The sequence below is a fragment of the Aureobasidium namibiae genome (assembly GCF_000721765.1).
Source record: "Aureobasidium namibiae CBS 147.97 unplaced genomic scaffold scaffold_19, whole genome shotgun sequence".
Classification (NCBI taxonomy): domain Eukaryota; kingdom Fungi; phylum Ascomycota; class Dothideomycetes; order Dothideales; family Saccotheciaceae; genus Aureobasidium; species Aureobasidium namibiae.
Window position 1 is genome coordinate 516,623 of NW_013581190.1, and position 17,235 is coordinate 533,857.

General features: G+C 50.2%; 7 protein-coding genes across 7 annotated transcripts; 3 read left to right on the forward strand and 4 right to left on the reverse strand.

Moving 5' to 3' along the window:
- Window positions 1-785: 785 nt before the first annotated feature.
- On the forward strand, window positions 786-2,204 carry M436DRAFT_55360 (uncharacterized protein; the record flags this gene model as incomplete). Its single annotated transcript, XM_013568429.1, has 4 exons — window positions 786-877; window positions 932-1,216; window positions 1,268-1,541; window positions 1,593-2,204. The coding sequence occupies 4 exons, from the start codon at window positions 786-788 to the stop codon at window positions 2,202-2,204; spliced, it is 1,263 nt and encodes a 420-aa protein (XP_013423883.1).
- Window positions 2,205-3,156: 952 nt separating this feature from the next.
- Window positions 3,157-4,838, reverse strand: M436DRAFT_55382 (purine-cytosine permease; the record flags this gene model as incomplete). Its single annotated transcript, XM_013568434.1, has 3 exons — window positions 3,157-4,308; window positions 4,361-4,531; window positions 4,590-4,838. 3 exons carry the CDS (start codon window positions 4,836-4,838, stop codon window positions 3,157-3,159), a joined length of 1,572 nt encoding a protein of 523 aa, XP_013423888.1.
- A 2,286-nt stretch (window positions 4,839-7,124) lies between these two features.
- Window positions 7,125-9,055, reverse strand: M436DRAFT_67071 (eukaryotic type KH-domain (KH-domain type I); the record flags this gene model as incomplete). The annotated part of the gene is made up of 4 exons (XM_013568503.1): window positions 7,125-7,189; window positions 7,248-7,491; window positions 7,542-8,956; window positions 9,013-9,055. The coding sequence occupies 4 exons, from the start codon at window positions 9,053-9,055 to the stop codon at window positions 7,125-7,127; spliced, it is 1,767 nt and encodes a 588-aa protein (XP_013423957.1).
- Window positions 9,056-9,451: 396 nt separating this feature from the next.
- M436DRAFT_75959 (P-loop containing nucleoside triphosphate hydrolase protein) lies at window positions 9,452-10,204 on the reverse strand (the record flags this gene model as incomplete). The annotated part of the gene is made up of 1 exon (XM_013568558.1): window positions 9,452-10,204. One exon carries the CDS (start codon window positions 10,202-10,204, stop codon window positions 9,452-9,454), a length of 753 nt encoding a protein of 250 aa, XP_013424012.1.
- A 250-nt stretch (window positions 10,205-10,454) lies between these two features.
- On the forward strand, window positions 10,455-12,674 carry M436DRAFT_55059 (DUF1741-domain-containing protein; the record flags this gene model as incomplete). Its single annotated transcript, XM_013568364.1, has 8 exons — window positions 10,455-10,538; window positions 10,592-10,714; window positions 10,766-10,846; window positions 10,894-11,047; window positions 11,099-11,211; window positions 11,258-11,589; window positions 11,635-12,101; window positions 12,163-12,674. The coding sequence occupies 8 exons, from the start codon at window positions 10,455-10,457 to the stop codon at window positions 12,672-12,674; spliced, it is 1,866 nt and encodes a 621-aa protein (XP_013423818.1).
- A 1,307-nt stretch (window positions 12,675-13,981) lies between these two features.
- M436DRAFT_85287 (MFS general substrate transporter) lies at window positions 13,982-16,157 on the reverse strand (the record flags this gene model as incomplete). Its single annotated transcript, XM_013568559.1, has 5 exons — window positions 13,982-14,580; window positions 14,632-15,274; window positions 15,325-15,487; window positions 15,608-16,023; window positions 16,098-16,157. 5 exons carry the CDS (start codon window positions 16,155-16,157, stop codon window positions 13,982-13,984), a joined length of 1,881 nt encoding a protein of 626 aa, XP_013424013.1.
- A 577-nt stretch (window positions 16,158-16,734) lies between these two features.
- Window positions 16,735-17,235, forward strand: M436DRAFT_55490 (uncharacterized protein; the record flags this gene model as incomplete). Its single annotated transcript, XM_013568455.1, has 1 exon — window positions 16,735-17,235. One exon carries the CDS (start codon window positions 16,735-16,737, stop codon window positions 17,233-17,235), a length of 501 nt encoding a protein of 166 aa, XP_013423909.1.

Below are 17,235 nucleotides of genomic sequence, written 5' to 3' on the forward strand. Positions count from 1 at the left end.
CATCAGCGTTGAGTTGATGCTGCTGCCGGCCGAGCGCACATACGGATCTTCAGTGCTTCTCGGGAGCTGAGAACCGAGAAGATGAAACATCTGATACCTGGGCGCCGGTACGCACGATAGGGCTGCTTGTTTGCCAGGCTTTCGTTTTCAGCTTCGAGGCTCCGGAAGATGGAGCTGCTCTGCCGTGCTTATCTCATTCCCTGCAATCAATGAGACACACATCCCGCAGGGTCTCAATGTCTTCTCCTGCCACGTGTTGGATCGCCTTTGTGAAGTCATGATTGGCACGAAAGGACCTCGTAAGCTCGCCTAAGCATGTGATAGGCGTTTCGGTGAGCCTCTCGAATAGCCCTAGCATAAACTCAATTGGCGAAAGAACTACATCCTTCACGCTTCACCATCTCCACCACGCTCCAATCCACATGGCGGCGGCTTTGGTAAGGGCACGTTCCAGCTGCCATTGGTGTTAGTTCGGTGGGCTTGGGGTCCGTCCGAGGTGCTCCGGCACGTACTTGTAGGATTGAGTCCCCAGAGCGTGCCATTGATCTGCTCGTGTATACACAATCCACACGACGCAAAAACATGGTCAATCTACCTCTATAACCATTTTTAAGGGTTCGAAACTAGCATGATCTCTCCGCAAGAGCGCTCGACCTAACTCCAGGTTCTTTTTAAGCATATTTACAACTCCCGCTGTCACTGTATGAGCTTGGTCCCTGGGAGACAAATTTCTTACCTAACCACCACCGGAGGACGCCGACAGCCTCCATACAACCCATCAAATCATGGGCGCTTTCCCTATAGAGTTCCAACATGACCTGGAGAAAGAGTCCTGGGCATTGTACGCACTGGGCATAGTGGTTATTGCTCTCCGCATGTTCGTCTCTCCTGTCAGTTCTGCTTAGATCAATGCTTATTGTTTGTGGTGCAGCTACGCCAGAGCCAGGAAGCTTGGTATCCGGCATCTGGAATTCGATGACTATCTCATTCTGGTGGCAGCCGTCTTTTACACGATCCTTATATTGACGTTGAATCTTACGGCACAAGGCGGTGGTACCGCGCTTGCTATGCCAGGAGAAGATGTATCTGCACTCACACCAGAACAAGTCAAGGTCAGGCAAAAGGGAGCCAAGATTGATCTTGTAGCTGAACAAGCCATGTTGAATGTCATCTGGCTCCTGAAGGTATGCACTTTGAAGCTATACAGCCGTCTGACGTAAGCATTCTCGAGCCTCAGCTCTAAGCTTTTGTATTGACGATATGCCAGGATGGGATTGAGACAACAAATAGCAGTCAAGATTCTTGCCATCTACGTCGCAATCGGCTACGTAGCATGTCAAGTCGCCTACTTCGCGGAATGTACACCTTTCTCGCAATATTGGCAGATCGCTCCATCTCCGCCTCTGAACTGCATGGTTCTCTATGACTATGCCATCGTTCAGGCAACCTTCAACATTTCGTCCGACCTTTTCATGCTCATCATCCCTTTCCCACTCATCATGCAAGTATCGATAGGAGTTAAACAAAAGATCATCCTTCTGGTCAGTACTCTTCCGAAGCAATGACATAATCATACACTGACACGCTTGCAGTGCATCTTCTCAATGGGCATCTTCGTCATCATTGCAGCCACCCTCACCAAAGCCGAATTCTTCCGCTCCGTCTACGCAGAGGACTACATGTTCTGGTACACTCGAGAAGCCTCTGTAGCCTTCTACGTTGCCAACCTGCCTTGCATATGGCCACTTCTCCGCGAAGCCCTCCCAGCACTCAAGAGCTGGACTCCGGGTTTCATCAGCAGCTCAGCCTACAAACGGCGCGGCGCCAGCACTACAGGGCTCACAGCACGCACACGCACACGCAACACTGCAAAAAGCAATCTAGGGCTCTCGAGACGATCGATGGATGATTTCCACGCCATCATGGAGCCGACGCGACCGAAAGAGGCAAAGACAACGACGAATGTGCATACAAGGGAGATACAGCATTACAGCCATCATATACGGAGTACAAATCGGGGGAGTAGTAGCGAGTCGAGTGTGGACGATCTGCCTTTGCATGGCATTATGCAGTCGACGACGATCGAGATGTCGGTCATGGCTTCTGAGCGTAAAGAAGAGGATCGTGACGATGCTTCTCAGTCTTCGACGAGGGCGTTTGCGCGCGATCATGATGTTGAGCTTGGGTTTCCTCATGCGCGTTGAGATTTTTATGATGTCTGGCTTGCACCTTTTTCTCTTTCCCCTTCTTGCGTCCCCACAGAGACGGGCTTACAGTACTTTGGTGTCAGAGACAGTACGAGCAACAGCAATAGTTCTGGTTCTCGACAAGGATCCAGTCCATCTCAACTTACTTGTAAAGATAGATATATACCCTTCTCTTTTCCTTTCTGTTCTCCTTCATGTATATATGTAAGTACTTTTTACCTTACCGAGGACGATAAAAAAACTCCAATTCACAAGCACCATCTAGTTATTTCGCAACTCGGGACTTCAAGAAACAAGCGGCAGAAAGCAAGGATCGATCCTTGGATCTAATCACGTACTTCGTATTTCTGACTCCATACCACTCGTCCAGGCAGCAGGCGAGAAGTGAATACTAGCTTACACGAGCGTAGTTTGGGTTTGTTTCTCGAAATTCAGCTTCGATGTGCGCAATACATCCTTCGGACTCCCCTGCGTTATAAAGATCGATAGCTGTGTGTGTCTAACTCAGAGAACCAGGGCATGACGATGCAAAGTTGTGGATAGAAGGCAAAGATTGTAGATGCAAGGCAAAGATCACAGATGCGCGTTGTGTTTGTCAGTGGTGGAAGCGGTGGAAATAGGCTATGTGCAATCGCTATTGTTATTCACTGGGCATGTGCTACCTCTGCATGTCTTCACTTTGTTCGCGCGTACGTGGTAGCTTGTGACTCCCTTCCTATCTTTCTATTCTGCAGCACATGTGGAAATTGAACAGCATCGAATAACTTGAGGACGATGTTATCATAAAAAGGTGGTATTTCACATCAGAAATCTACAGCTATATACAAAGAATGGAGCTTTTTCAAAACTCGGATATCATCTCAAACCAAAACCCATCATAAACCCTTTTTGGAGGAGGAAAAGAACGAAGAACAGCAAAAAAACAAGAGAAGCAAAAAGACGGCAACATCTACCTGCCAATGAACTTGAGCTCAAGAGGTCTCAAGAACAGATATGATGTGAAGCCAAAGGCAAAGCCGAGCGCACTGCCAACATCACCACCGAAAGGAGCTTCGCCAGCGTGAAGAGCAATGGGGCCGACGAACCAGGTCTGCGACATACCACAAACCATACCAGCGACACCGAAGCAGAAAGCAAAGACTGCGGCAATGCCGATGGCAAGGTTCTTGGGCTTGTCGTAGTTGGAGATGATGTAAGCGTCAAGAGATCTCTTGAAGACAAAGTGATCTGCGAATGCAACACCGGTGTAGATGGCGAGCCAGTATCCGATGAAGTTCATGAAGTTCTCGAGTACAGCTTCGAAGTGGCTGTATCCGGGGATGGCAATAGCAATGTATGCACCAGTGGCAATGGCAGTGAGGACAAAGCGAGGAAGGCGCTGGATCCACTTGCCAAAGACCTGGACGGTAAGACCGACCGAGTAAATGTTGGGGCAGTTGTTGGCGATGATGGAAAGAGCGAGAATGACAAGGCAGAACTTTCCAAATCCGCCAAGGTGAGTGACCAAAACAGCACCGAGGAGACCACCAGTGCTTGACTTTTCGTAGCCGGCCTGGTAGATGTTGTTTCCGCCGTTGATCGTGGTTGCAGTCATGACAGCCAAACCGAGCATCTGAGTGAACAGAAGAGGGAAGAGCAGACCGACGAAAGTGAAGAGGAAGACCTTCCAGCGCTTCTGAGTGCTGGGCTGGTAGACGGTGTAATCAGCAGCGTACGAAGTCCAGCCAGTGGCAAAGCCGTAAACCGTCGATCCGAAAGAAAGCACAGCACCCAACTCGGACTGGCCGGTTTTCCAGGGGATGTTGTAGAAGTCGCCGGTTTTTGCAAAGACACCAATGGTGATCAGGAAAACGATGAAGGTGGGGATCCATGACCAGAACTCGTAAACGTGCACGATCTTGTAACCAAAGAGGGTGATGGCGAAGGTGCAGAAAGCAATGATCAGGATACCAGCCCATCCAGGAACATCATCGTTGACGGTGTTGAGGAGCTGAGCACCAACGATCGAGTTGACGGAAGACCAACCAATGCAAGCAATCACGTTGAAAATGGCGATGAGCTTCACGCCCCACCATCCGAACCAGAATCTCGAAAGGACCATCTATGTCAAAGTCAATAAACGGAAGCACCAGAGCATCGCACGTGTTACAAACCTGGCGAAGACCAAACTGAGGACCCAAGGCAGAGAAGAACGACACCGGGATAATACCAATGATGTTGAAGAAGAGAATACACAGAATACCATCGGCGAAGCCAGTTTCGAATAATGAGGGTCCGAGGATACCAATGGCGAACGATGAAACGACCATGTTTGCTGAGAGCCACTGAAGGATGTTGTCAGCAAGAGGTTCGCTGGTTCCGGCGGGTGCCTCAAGTTCTCACCATTGTCATGACGTTCAATAAGCCCTTGACACCAGTGTCGGTTCTCTCGTTCTCGGGCACGCGCTCAATACCACGCTGCTCGATGTTGAATTTGCCGGCCAGGCGCTGCATCTTGGCATAGTAACCATCGCCATATTCAAAGCTTTCCCCTGGGACGGCAGCGTCTTCGTAGGCGTAGTTCTCCGATGAAGGGACACTGCCAACGCCCGAACCCACGGGGTTCTTCTCCAGATCCTGGATATGCGACATGTTCGCTATAGTGTGTATAGGACTTCACCGAAGAAGATGGGGTAGAATCGCGCTGTTCACCGCAAAATTGCGCGAGAGGGCGAGACAGAGGGCGAACGGTCAGGTAAAGGAAATTGGGGACAGGATTTCTCTGACAAACTTGTCGGAGAGGCCCTACGGGTTATATGTGAGAGGGTGTCGCAGCTCGCCGATAGCGAGAAAAATGATTGTGTGCCCAGGGCGTCCGGCTAGATAAGTCGAAGCCGCGCCCGCCCAATTTTCGCGACAAAAACGCTCACGTTTACCCTTCCGCTTCGAGATCCTCCGTGCGTGTCTAGACACGAGCTTTGATAAGACGGCGTGGTCCGGGTCGGTCTGTAGCGATCTGGTTGTTTTGTGCTTCTTCCTGGCGGGAGGAGCCTACCTGTCTGCTGGCCTCCTGCGATAAGCCAACATGCATCCAATCACGTATTTGTCCATCAAGAACAGCTGAACAGTGAGGTGTTTCTCTGTACCGCGGGTGTCGGGGTCGTCCACATTTCTTCCCACGCGAGCACTTGCCGTCAAAAAGCATGCTGAGCGCGCGCGGCCGCCCACCAGGTCATAGCGGATCTGCAGTTTATTTTACGTATGAGGGTCTCGCTTGAACCCTAACCATACTCTTCGTGTGGACCGAAGAAGCGAACACTGTGTAGCGAAAGCACATCAATTCTCGTGTCGCATTCGATATCCTGGTCTGATATGAACACTCAGAACGATGTATGAGGTTGGAAGAATTACTGTGACAAGCAAGTCAAGCATCGAACAAGCATCCCAAGAAACGCCGCACAAGATTTTCTCGGCAAAAATAACCACTCGGCAGCACTGCAACGGCGATCTCAAAGGTCTTTTAACAGGCCTCGATACTTGCTTGCTTTGCTTTTGGAGGCTCGAGTTCACTGTTCGCCCTTCCAAAAGACTGTCTCTGTAGAATGACCACATTGTGCCTCCATGCTCGTCACATCCTCAAAACTACAACTGTTTCCATAGCATCACAAAGTCAGGCGTTCTTCATGTCAGAGCTTGGAGGAGCTTTATCTCAAGACAAATATCTCTCCTTCCTGAATCGTCGCCAAGCGAAGCCACATGTCTCCAAGCGTCCCAACCTTCCAAAATCCTTCCCGAATGTTTTTCGCTTGAACCCTGGCTTGAACAATGGAGCAACGGCCTACAGGCGCTTAATTCTTTACGAGGGGTAAAAAATGATTAAATCCATTGGCGTGGGAATGACCCTGTTCTGAAAGTACATGCTCCAACGCATCTCATAGCAACGACGACTACCACTCGATTGATGGATACTGTGGGAGCACGAGGCCCCTTCTTCCGCAATTCATGGGCGTACTGCCTTTTAGACGAGGGAGTATGTAAGCATTGCGAAGTGACGACCTTGACACTCTGGATCTGCAAAACGCCGAATCCAAGAGAATGCAAACTGCTTTCATTTTGCGACACAGAAACCGGGCTGATACGTGAACTTCAAACTTGCTAGTGAAGCACTTGGGTTGTCAGAGCGTAGACGTGGTTTCATTTTCAGATAGTAAAGAAGAGATGGTTGAAAGGTATCATTGATTTGCTATAATACAGAACAAGGGGCAATGGTCAAAAAGACAAGACAACGGAGGTAGAATGATAATTTCGAGTGAAGCATGCTGGGTTGTGCAGCCTTTGTAGGTTGCGAGATACTCCATGCATCAACAAGCAATGGACAAAATCATGTTACCAGAAGTGATCGCGAGTCATCCAGGAGCGGACGATGAGAGTATACGATGTCCAGGATTTATGACAGCAGGACGTAGATGTGAATCGAAGCGGTGTTGAGGTGGAAGCATCATTCATGTCCATGGTACAGATTGAGTACGAGTGCAGGTCAATTGGCAATCAAAAGTCCACAATCCAGATCCAGAATCATTGTTCGATGATGGAGATCAACCACGATGAATGAAGAAGAAGCATGAGCAACGAGAAGTCGTCAAAGCACGCAAAGTTTGCCACTAGATCTGTCAAAGATCCACGCTCATGTCAAGCACTCGATGATGAGGGAGGTAGGTCAAATCCAGGAGACAGAAACAGACGACATCAAGGCCAGACATGTCAAGCGCAGCGTGTCACGCATGTCTACCAGAATCGAAGAACGATATCAAGCAGACCTATAGGCAAAGGATGTAGTCGTTGGTCGTCGTCGTGTCAAGATCATGGTCATGGTCATGATGTTCCAAGCAAAGCGATCAGAACCGTCACGCGATCACGGTGTCAATGCAATGAGCCGCTCTATTGAGGCGGCATTTGGGGTTGACCTTGTCCGCCCTGGCCGTTCTGGGCAAGAGCAGCATACCCTGTTGAGAAAATACGATTAGCACGATCCCAAGAACGCGTGAGCTCAGATTGACTTACACATAGCACAGTAAGCCTGGTAGCCGCCGTAAGGAGCATACGGATCGGCCGCGTTGGGGTCAGCTGCAGGTGCCTGCTGAGGCGTAGCGGACATGCCCGACAGTGCCGAGATGGCTTGAGCAGCACCGCCCATCTGTCCATATCCTTGCTGCTGAGGCTGCTGTGAGTATTGGTTGTTACCACCACCATAGTCATTACGAGGAGCACGTTGTTCTCTTGCACCACCATTACGGTCACGTTGTTGCTGAATGATGGTTAGCAGTCTGCATATCCAAACGTTGCGGTGAGACCTACCACTGTGTCGACCTTTTCCCAGATAGCGCCCTTTGCCTCGTCGATGGCAGAGCGGCTACCTACCAAACCTATGCGGCGCTGAACGTCGGGCTGTTCAGGTTGGCCGACGTTGATTTTGCATCCCGTGGTGGCTTGCATCTCCTTGATGGTTTCACCTCCTTTGCCGATGATCATACCAACTGCCTCTGACGGCACGTAGATTTCTTCGGTAATCTTGTCGTTACCACCACGGTCGTTACCCATACCTCCACGGTAGGGGTCGAAAGGCGCAGGTCCTCGGGATTCCTGAGGAGCAGGTTGGTGTCCGGGATGGCCAGGAGGAGGACGAACATCACTCTCGACAATCTCGAGAATCATCTCCTTTGCGATGCGAGCAGCTTCGGGCGAACCGATCAGGTTGACGGGGCGCATGCCGTTGATGCTCTTGTTCTCGCTGACAATGTTGACGTGGCAGCCACTGCGCTCCTGCAAGTCGCGGATGGTCTCACCGCCGCGGCCGATGATAAGTCCGACCGTCTTATCGGGAACCATGATTTGAACGCTGTTTTCACCCTCGCGCAGAGCAGGTTGTTGATCCCTTTGTTGCATCATAGGCTGCTGAGGGCGACCCATAGGAGGGCCACGCTCTGGAGGCACACTGCCACCGTTCTCGTCCATGACGCGGAATATCTCCTGCTTTGCGATTTCGCGGGCTTGAGGAGGTCCAGAAATGGTGCATTGACGGTTGACAGCATTGGGCTCCTTGGCTGGGATGAACTGAACACGAGCGCCGCTTTCGGACTCGACGCGTCGCAGGTTCTCTCCATTGCGACCAATGATCAAACCGACAAGGGCAGACTTGACCGAGATAGTATCGCTGTCGGCAGGAGCACCGCGCGAGGTAGGGGAGCGAGGGTTGCGAGCGGCGGGACCGGGTGAGAAGTTTCCTCTTCCACCACGAGGGCCAGGAGAGTGAGATCTATCACGGTTGTTGTAGCCACGGTCTCTGCGATCGGCGTCGCGACGCTCATCACGGTAGGGGTTGAAGTTGCCACGGAAGTTGTCGCGGCGCTGAGGGGAGCGCGAGCGGGATCTGGATTGCTGGTAGGGCTGTCTGCCGGCAAGACGAGGGTCAGCGCGTGGGGGCTGCTGGTGCATCTGCTGTTGAGGACGGTTGTCGTAGGAAATGCCGCGGTCGGCAGCAATGCTCTTTGCCTTGGCTATGGCCTCTGCGATACTGACGGAGCCGGTGTTGACGGGGCGGATGGCGCTGAGGTCGACGCTGCCAGAGCTGGATGGCTGCGGTAGAGGGAAGCCGCCAAGTGAGGGGGTAGGGATCTGAGCGGGCCCGAGGTTCTGAGGGTAGCCTTGAGGCATGCCACCGGGTGGAGGGCCTTGCTGCTGGGGCTGGCCAGGATTGGAAGCAGGACGCTGAGCTGCGGGGCTTGTTAGACATAGGAACTTGTCGAGTCGAGGGTTTAGCAAGACGTACCCAGAGCGGCCAGGATGCTAGAGATATCGGCTTGACCGGCCATCGTGTCGCAACCTTCAATCGCGTCGATAGAAGAGTGTTGCGTGAAGAGTCTTGACTGTCAGGGATATGCGCGCGACAGACCGAGATGAAATTGAGCAGAAAAAAGAGCAAGTCGGTAGAGGTGAGAGAGAAGGACGAGTCGCGCAAAGGAAGAAATCGTCACTGCGCAGGACAGAAGAAGCCCAAGCCTTGGCCACGCGACCCTCGCCCCGCCAAACCCTCACTTTCTTTGTCACATCCTTGCCAGCCATGAGAATTCACACTCGACTCGGCATGATGAAGACGCCTCCATATATCTCTTTATGTCTATCGTCTCTCATGTTCCACCGTGTCGTTAATTATCAATCACCCAAAGCTTTTCCGAACCGTTCTCCTTCCACCGCTCCAAGCCTGTGCTTCAATTCGCTGCCCTCTCTGACAAGTGATTTGATATCTTCTCATAGGCCCAAGTGACGCACTCAGTCATGTTGGTTTGTACTGCCAGAGGTGCTGTGTCGATCTTCAGCTCTTGACAGAGCTCGTCCCTCAGTTGTCCCTCCACATCTCCATCCTCGAACAAGAATGCATGGTCCTTGGCGTAGTTTGCCCAAACCACAGAGTCAACGTAGCCAGGAGGGTCCTCCCAGAACCCTTCCAGAGTGACATAGCCTGTTCTGGCTTCTCGTCGCTGCTTGACTGTCTTGTGATTGGCCCGGAGGAACAGTTTGACGTCGAACAGTTCTCGGATGTGTTTCATCTCTTGTGAGAAGAGCAGAAATCCGTCGATGATGAAGACCGGCACATTGGAACTCGACTTCAGCTTTTGGTGCGCTGCATCTCTGAGTCCGGCCACCCTTTGCCTGTCCACTCCAGACTCACCCACCGCGTTCTTGTCCTCCTTGGACTCTAGGTCTGGCGGTAAGTATCCATGCGTCTTGATGAAGTCGAGAGCCTTTTCTAGCAAGTCCAAGTCAAGTGATCCGAGGCAGTCCCAGTCTTGTACCCCATCTTCGTTCACAGGTATTTCTTGATCTGTCTTGTAAAAGTCGTCTTCGTGCAGGATAAATGTGTTCGGGATTATGTCTCTGAGTAGCCGGGCGAGCGTCGTCTTTCCCGAAGACGATACACCGCTCACGCCTATCAGCACCGCCTTGTTCCCGGATGTGCTCATTGATGCCTGAAAATGTAGATGCCGAGATTCAGGTTGACAGGTCGTCGGCGGCCTCGATTGCACGAAGCTGGCTGACGCGGGCCTTGGCGCAAGCTAGGCGGCGGTTTGGAATCACAATAAACAACTTGTTCTTTCCATCAGAATGTTGTCTCGATGTTATCCTCTTGTTCCGATCCGGTGATACTTTATTGAGTGTGTAGATTGTTGTACAGTTCCACAAAAGTCAAAATCTCTCATATCAGAAGTCGGCATGGAGCAATCGCCGTTGACACGACAATCACGCCCTGAAAGTTTTGAGCCAAAGGTTGCACAGCTCTATCGCCAGCTGTTTAGGGTATGTAATATGTGTCGAGAGAAAATCCAGGTCGACACTAATTGATTGGGTAGGATCGCGACGATGAAGACAAGCCGGAGGGTTACTGGAGGGAATTCTTCCTCCTGAAGCCCGACAATGAACGCTTCGGACAGTTACTGGATGATCTGGAAGCAATAGATCTGTTACACGCTTCAGTGGGGATACTATGGCCTTTTTCCAAAAGCTCCAAGACTGACTTCTGATAGCATCATTGCGAACAATTCGTCTCTCATGCCATCACGTACGCCAGATCGGGAATCTCACCGTCAGACGAGAATGCTCTTGATGTATGCAGCCCCCTTAACATCCAAGTGCACTCTAGCTCACAGTCTAGAACTTGACAGTATTCCTGACCAAAGTGTTTTCCAAGAAGTACACCAATCCCAGCTCAGATATCATCGAAGTTCTAGCTGGACTTGATAATGTTGACACTGTCTTCAACGACCTCGTGACGGCGCTGGATAACACGATAAGCTCTGGAAAGACAGGTGCGTCATCTTACCTGACGTATCTATACATATCTCTGACTCCAGATATAGTCTGTTTCCAAAAGAAAGCTGTCCAAGTTGCCCTTTGCGTGGCCTCAGGAGCTTTCCAAACAGGACTGCTCACATACTTCACACAACGTGACTTCTTTCCCTCTCTGATGAGGGTGAGTACACCAAGATATACAACGTAGACTTCGCTGACGAAAATAGCTCATTCGCGATCTAGAGGACCCATTAGATGCAGCACAACCATTGCTTCTGGCAGGGCTCCTTGCAAATTACAACAAATTCGAAACCTACAACCCCTATCACGCTCGATTCGCAGATTTTGTCAATCACGAGACGATCGCGCAGATCTGTAAATCAATCGAAAGCACTTGTGTGTACTTGAGAGACCAATATGTTGCCATCCAAGACGATGTGCCTGAAGCCTGGAGCATTGGAGGCACGTTGAGCTACATCGGTCTCGGAGCTCTAGCCGGTGCAAAACCCGCAGTACCAGCACCCACTGAGGAAGAGATGAAGACAAAGTTTGCCGAACAGTAAGTATGTCTGGCCATCGAGAAGATGTTTCTGACCTCGTGCAGGCCGCAACCACAAGCAGGAACACTGCTCACAGTATACGACTTCGTCAGCGCCAACAAAGCATTCAGTGCAGACTTTGTCCGAGCCTATGGCGATGACAAGACGCAGAGCTCACCCTTCGCTCAATACCTCTCTTTCTGTTCTTACCTATATCAGCATGCCTATCGCTCGCGAAGGGCGACGCAATATGCCCATGTCACTTTGTTTACGATCCAGAATCTGGTCGAGGATCTGGATGTCGTGAAGAAGTTGTGCGAGACAACAGTGCCAGTGCGCCTGAGCCGTCAACGACCACCACAGCTACCTCTGGTCTCTGCAGATCGCACGCTGGCTGCGAATATCATCGATGTCATGATTGACAGCATCAACCACAATTTACGGAAGAAGCTAGATGTTGAGCTGTATATGCTAAACATTGGCATCCTCTTGCGCCTCATCACATTCCTCAGTAAAGCGAGAATACGCCTGAGTAAGTTAGATCGGATAAATCAACATGCTTTCTGGACAATCGACTAATCTTTGAACCATAGCATACCACTGGCCAGAGCTCTGGCGCTCCCTCTTATCCTTCGTCCGCTTCCTCACCGTCTACGCCGACGATCTCCGCCCTCTCTATCGCATAGACTTGCTCATCGAGACCCTAATAAACCTCCTCTCCCTATCCCTAACCTTAGGCGAAACCTTCCTGCCTGACACAGCCGCCTACGACGACATATCCTACAAGCTCGTCGAATTCGGCCCTTCCCTCCTTTCCTTCCGCGATGCCTATGGTCTACGAAAAGGCGATTCTGCAGCCGCAATGAATATCTTGGTACATGTGTCTAAACACTACAGCGATCTGATTGCAGACAAAAAGGGCAAAGCCAAGAATTTGAGTCCGAGAGATGTGCAGAGGATTATCAAAGAAGGGTATGAGACGTTGAGTATCGAGGCCAAGGAAGGCTTGGATCATTGGGATATGTATAGAGAGGCAGAACACAAAGCGCAGCTGAAGAAGATTGCAAGGACGGCTTGTGTGGATGCGAGGGCCTTGATGTCTTAAAAGCAATGCTTATATCATTATTATACACGTACTCAAGTATATCCAAGAACTGAGACGAGGCAGAAACATCGACGCCAGAATGGAACCTATGAATGCAAATGCGAACAAGTTTCTCCTCACTTGAGCTGTTGCTAGTCAACCGTATCGAAGTCTGTGCCAATGTTCAAGTCTCGTTTACCAAAGGCAGCCGACAAGCAGGTTGTACGCACCAGAGCATACGCAAAACAAGAAACAAGCAATAACAATCGCTCCCTGATTCTACCAATTCTCATCGACGATATCACTTCCGGCTATAAGGTTGTGAGCTCTGAATTGACGCTACACCCAACCACCGAATCATCGACGTTTCTTCTTTCCAAACTACACCACCATACCACCACACCACAGCCACCACCATGATGGGCGACATGCTCCGGACCACCCCTCTCTTCAACACCCTCTTCTGGACCACACTCTACATCTACATCCTCTACAAACTCACAAGAAATATTCGCTGTGTAATCTGGATCCTTGACAGCATATGGTTCAACGCTTTAAGACTCGCTCACTTCTGTATCGGCGTATTTGACTACGATGCTTGAAATCAAAGGGCTAGATCGAAGGGAAGAACGGCAAGAGAGTGGTGGTTTCAGAAGTTTTGGTTTTGTGTATGGAAGGTTTGTCCAGGCAGATTCGTGCAGACGAGCAACTGTATCTGACTGCAAGACAGCTTTCCAGCCACGACGATCGACATGTCATTCTGGTCACATTTTGAAAATGATGGACACATATCGTTACGAAGAATGGGCCGATGATAGTCTGAGTCAATCGAGGGCTACTCAAAGGCAGGTGAGTTGTTACTTCATCAACACCTGTCGCTCATCACAGTACATGAGGCGGACGAGGAAGTTTGTGTATGCTTCTGTCTGCGTCGAGCCCCGTGGTCGCGGTCTCTTGTACCGATACTGACGCTTTGCTAGATCCGCAAACAATCACGACTCTTTGATGTCACCTCCGTTGTCTGCATCAGACTGACTTCCGAGTGCAATCATGGTACGGGAATGTGAAGCGAAGGCACATGGAAAAAGAAGTATGCCTTATGCTACCAAGTTGAACAAACTCTGATGCGCCGATAGATGCAAGAAGAATCATGATGATCCGAAAGTGTGGACGAATGTCCTGCCGAGATTGATAAACTCAACCAATGATCAAACAGTGTCCACCGGAAGCTCCTATATAATGTTTGGGTGGTGATCTTCATTATGCCTCATCCAAGATTGTCGTGTCCTTTTGTGTGTATGTCCAATCACTTCATTCGATTTCATGGATTAGGGAACGTAGCTGCCAGCGCTGCCGAAGCTCTGTCCAAGATTGCTGCTATATTTTCTCGAGATTGTACGGTTTTCCATACCGATAGGAGCAGACATCTTCCTCGAAGAACGACGCGACAGGCTTTGACTACCCGATGCGCGTCTATTGCTGATTTGTGGAGGTCTCGCAATATCACGAGCGGTATCGTCAGAATCGTACTCGCGCTCGTCTTCAGAAATGGCGTCCGAAGTTATAGAGTCGGTACGGCTGAGCAGAGGACCAGGATTGCCATATTCTGCTTCTTGTTCGGTTTCCTGGGTGATATTGTCTTCGTCGTCTTCCACGTTGTCTGCATCGCCGCCAAAACCTTCGCCTTCGACGACCCAGAAAGAAGGGATGGCTGCAAGTGTTGCGATCAAGGACAGTGTCCACCATGGCAGAATGACATAACCAATCTTGACGCCAACAGTGAACGTAGATCCGCCAATCGCAGGTCCGACAGCTCGTCCGATTGCACCGACACTTGTGGCAATACCGTTCAGCGTACCGAGGATACGAAGACTGCTGGCAGAGTTTGTTAAGAGAATTGTTGAACAAGGGAAAGCGAAGGTTGAGACTGTAGGCCAGTTAGAAATATGTTTCAGAGAAGGACATCAGTGGGACAAACAGCATCCTTTGATAATCATCAACGCAAAAATAGCCACCTCTTGACTAGTCCTGTCAGGTAATAGAGCAGCAAAAGGAACACAGAAGTAGATGATTGGCATGCAGATAGCGCAAACTCGCAAGCACTTGACTACACCATACTTTCGTGCAACCGGTGGGAAGACGAGGAATTGAACGAGCATTCCAGAGATACCATAGAGCGTGAAGATGAATCCAATGCGGCCAGAATCGAGTCCGAAACCACCAGCAAACTTCAGGGGAGGCTGGAAGTCAGGATTGTTGGCAGAGTGATCTTGTACAGGATGGTGCATGAAAATGGGTATTAGTTGATCAAACGCAATGTTATGAAGAGCAAGCAAAGTATAGACAACCAGATTGATGATGGTCTGATAATTAAGTACTTCGCGGAAGCTGGGCGGAGGAAACGCTGGTTTCGATGGCGTTGTATTGGCAGCCTCTTCATCAGAACCTGAGGAAGGTGCGAACTGCGGTTTGAGAAGCGGCTCTCTTTCCGTATCGTCTTGGTTGTTGGTAAGACTAAACTTTCCTTTGACTTTTCTTACCGCCTGCTTTGTGTAGTACTTTAGTCTTAGTCCCAATTCGAGTCCGTAATCGCGTCGGTCTTTTTTCGCTGCAAGGGTTTCCTATACAAATCAGCAATTGAGAATAGATGATACTTGAGTCGTATAGCTACCTCCAAGAACAGTAATCCAATGGCAATGCCTATCACGAACAGAATCACAGCAAGCATATTCGGCAGCGCATATGGAAACCTCTCGAAAAATGCAGGATTGTCCGAGAGAGGTTGACCAGGCTTCACATGGTATGGGTTCGCCAGAGCACCTCCCAGAGTAGGCCTAGAAACAGTTAGCAGGTTTCTTATGTAAAAGTAGTAAAGTTAGTAAAGGTAGAGACAGAAGTCGGAAAGCCATGTGATGGCTCTTGACCTGTACTATCTGTGTTCCCGCCTCACGTACCCAAAGATACTGCCAATATTCCAGACTAATGGCATAACGCTGAATGCGCGAGGTTGCAGCTCTTTCCATGGAACCATTTCCGCCACAGCAGTTCGAATGATTCCAACCGTGCCATTGGCAGCTCCGGCAAGGATTCGTACAGTGATGGCCATACCCAGGCTACTGGAGAAGCCCCAGAGGAGGGATGTGATCATGGTGCAAGTCAAGGAGAACAAGATGACTGATTTTCTGCCATAGCGATCACTAGCACGTCCCCACTGCACAGCAGTCAAGAACTGGGCTAGAGGAAACATGGAAGTACAAATTCCTGCCCACCTCGCTACATCGGCTTCTGGTACTCCCAGGCTCTCGATCATTTCTGGCAGATACGGGAAAACCGATGTGAATGCTATAGGCTCTGAGATACGGCATAGTGCCTGTCGATTTGGTGTCAGTCATGGGTGTCCTTGAGATGGACCAAAACCGAACGGTTTGTACAACGCTTACTTACAAGTACGCACATCTGCTGCACTGGCAGGCGGCGCTCAGGCTGATTCTTGTTTGTTGCCATATCTATCGCTGTCTGGGGTCGGCACTGCTAGAGCACAGTCTAGAGGTCTGAGAGTGCAGAAGAAGCAGTGCCACTTCTGTCGCAGTACAAAAAAACGAGTGATGAAATTCAGATTGCACGCGACCATAAGGATTATGGTGCAAGAGACTTCGTACCATGTGAAGTCACAAGGCTCCACTGCGATACTAAAGGAGAGTGATAGGCCAAGTCATTAGCCGTCGGATATCGGCCCGGTGTTATGAGGGGTTTGAGGGCTCACCGCCTTTCAAGATTGCGGGTACATGCTCTCTGAGGCAGACAGACCACTTCGATTATGTTCTTCAGGAAAGATAATCCAAGCAGAAACTAATCAGATACAGTGACCGAGGTCGTTTGGTGAAGAGGGAATTTTGACTCTGATGGCGAGTGTGCTGCGCGAGTCTGATCCTCCCAGGACATCTCCACAATCACGCGATGTTTGCATTGAATGATAGGATTCAAAAGCGAGCACTATTCCCACCACATCGAGACCAGAAAGAACCGCTTCGTCCAGAGGAAGTTGACTCTTTTTCTTTGACTCGCTCAGAAGACGGATCTAATGGCCTCAGGCCAAGTTTTCGACCCTGTGGTCCTATTGCGGATCGCTCCACTCATCACCTGCTCCGCAACACTATCGTACTGCTGGGCACAAAATGTCTTCATTAGTATCTTCACCCGGTCAAGGAATCGGGAGAAGAGCAACACGTTACTTCCAACGTACATCGAAGACTGGTTCCATGGTTATACTGGTCAGCTGATTGCATCCTATACAACGACTATCTTGACAGCAAGTGCAAACCTTTGCTATCATCGTCGGATCCTTAACGCGCCGGACTCAGCGAAATGGTATGCTGCAGGGGCGTTCTTTGGCGCTGCTCACTTTGCGTTCGTACCTGCGGTTGCCTGGAAATTCACATCCATCATCAACAACGAGACAAAGGGAAACAGCGTCAAGGTTCTCGATGAGTGGCTCTGGGTGCATCGTTTTCGATCCCTCACGGTGGACATGCTCAGCTGGGGATGCATTCTCGTCGGAGTCTTGAAAACCGTGAAAATTTAG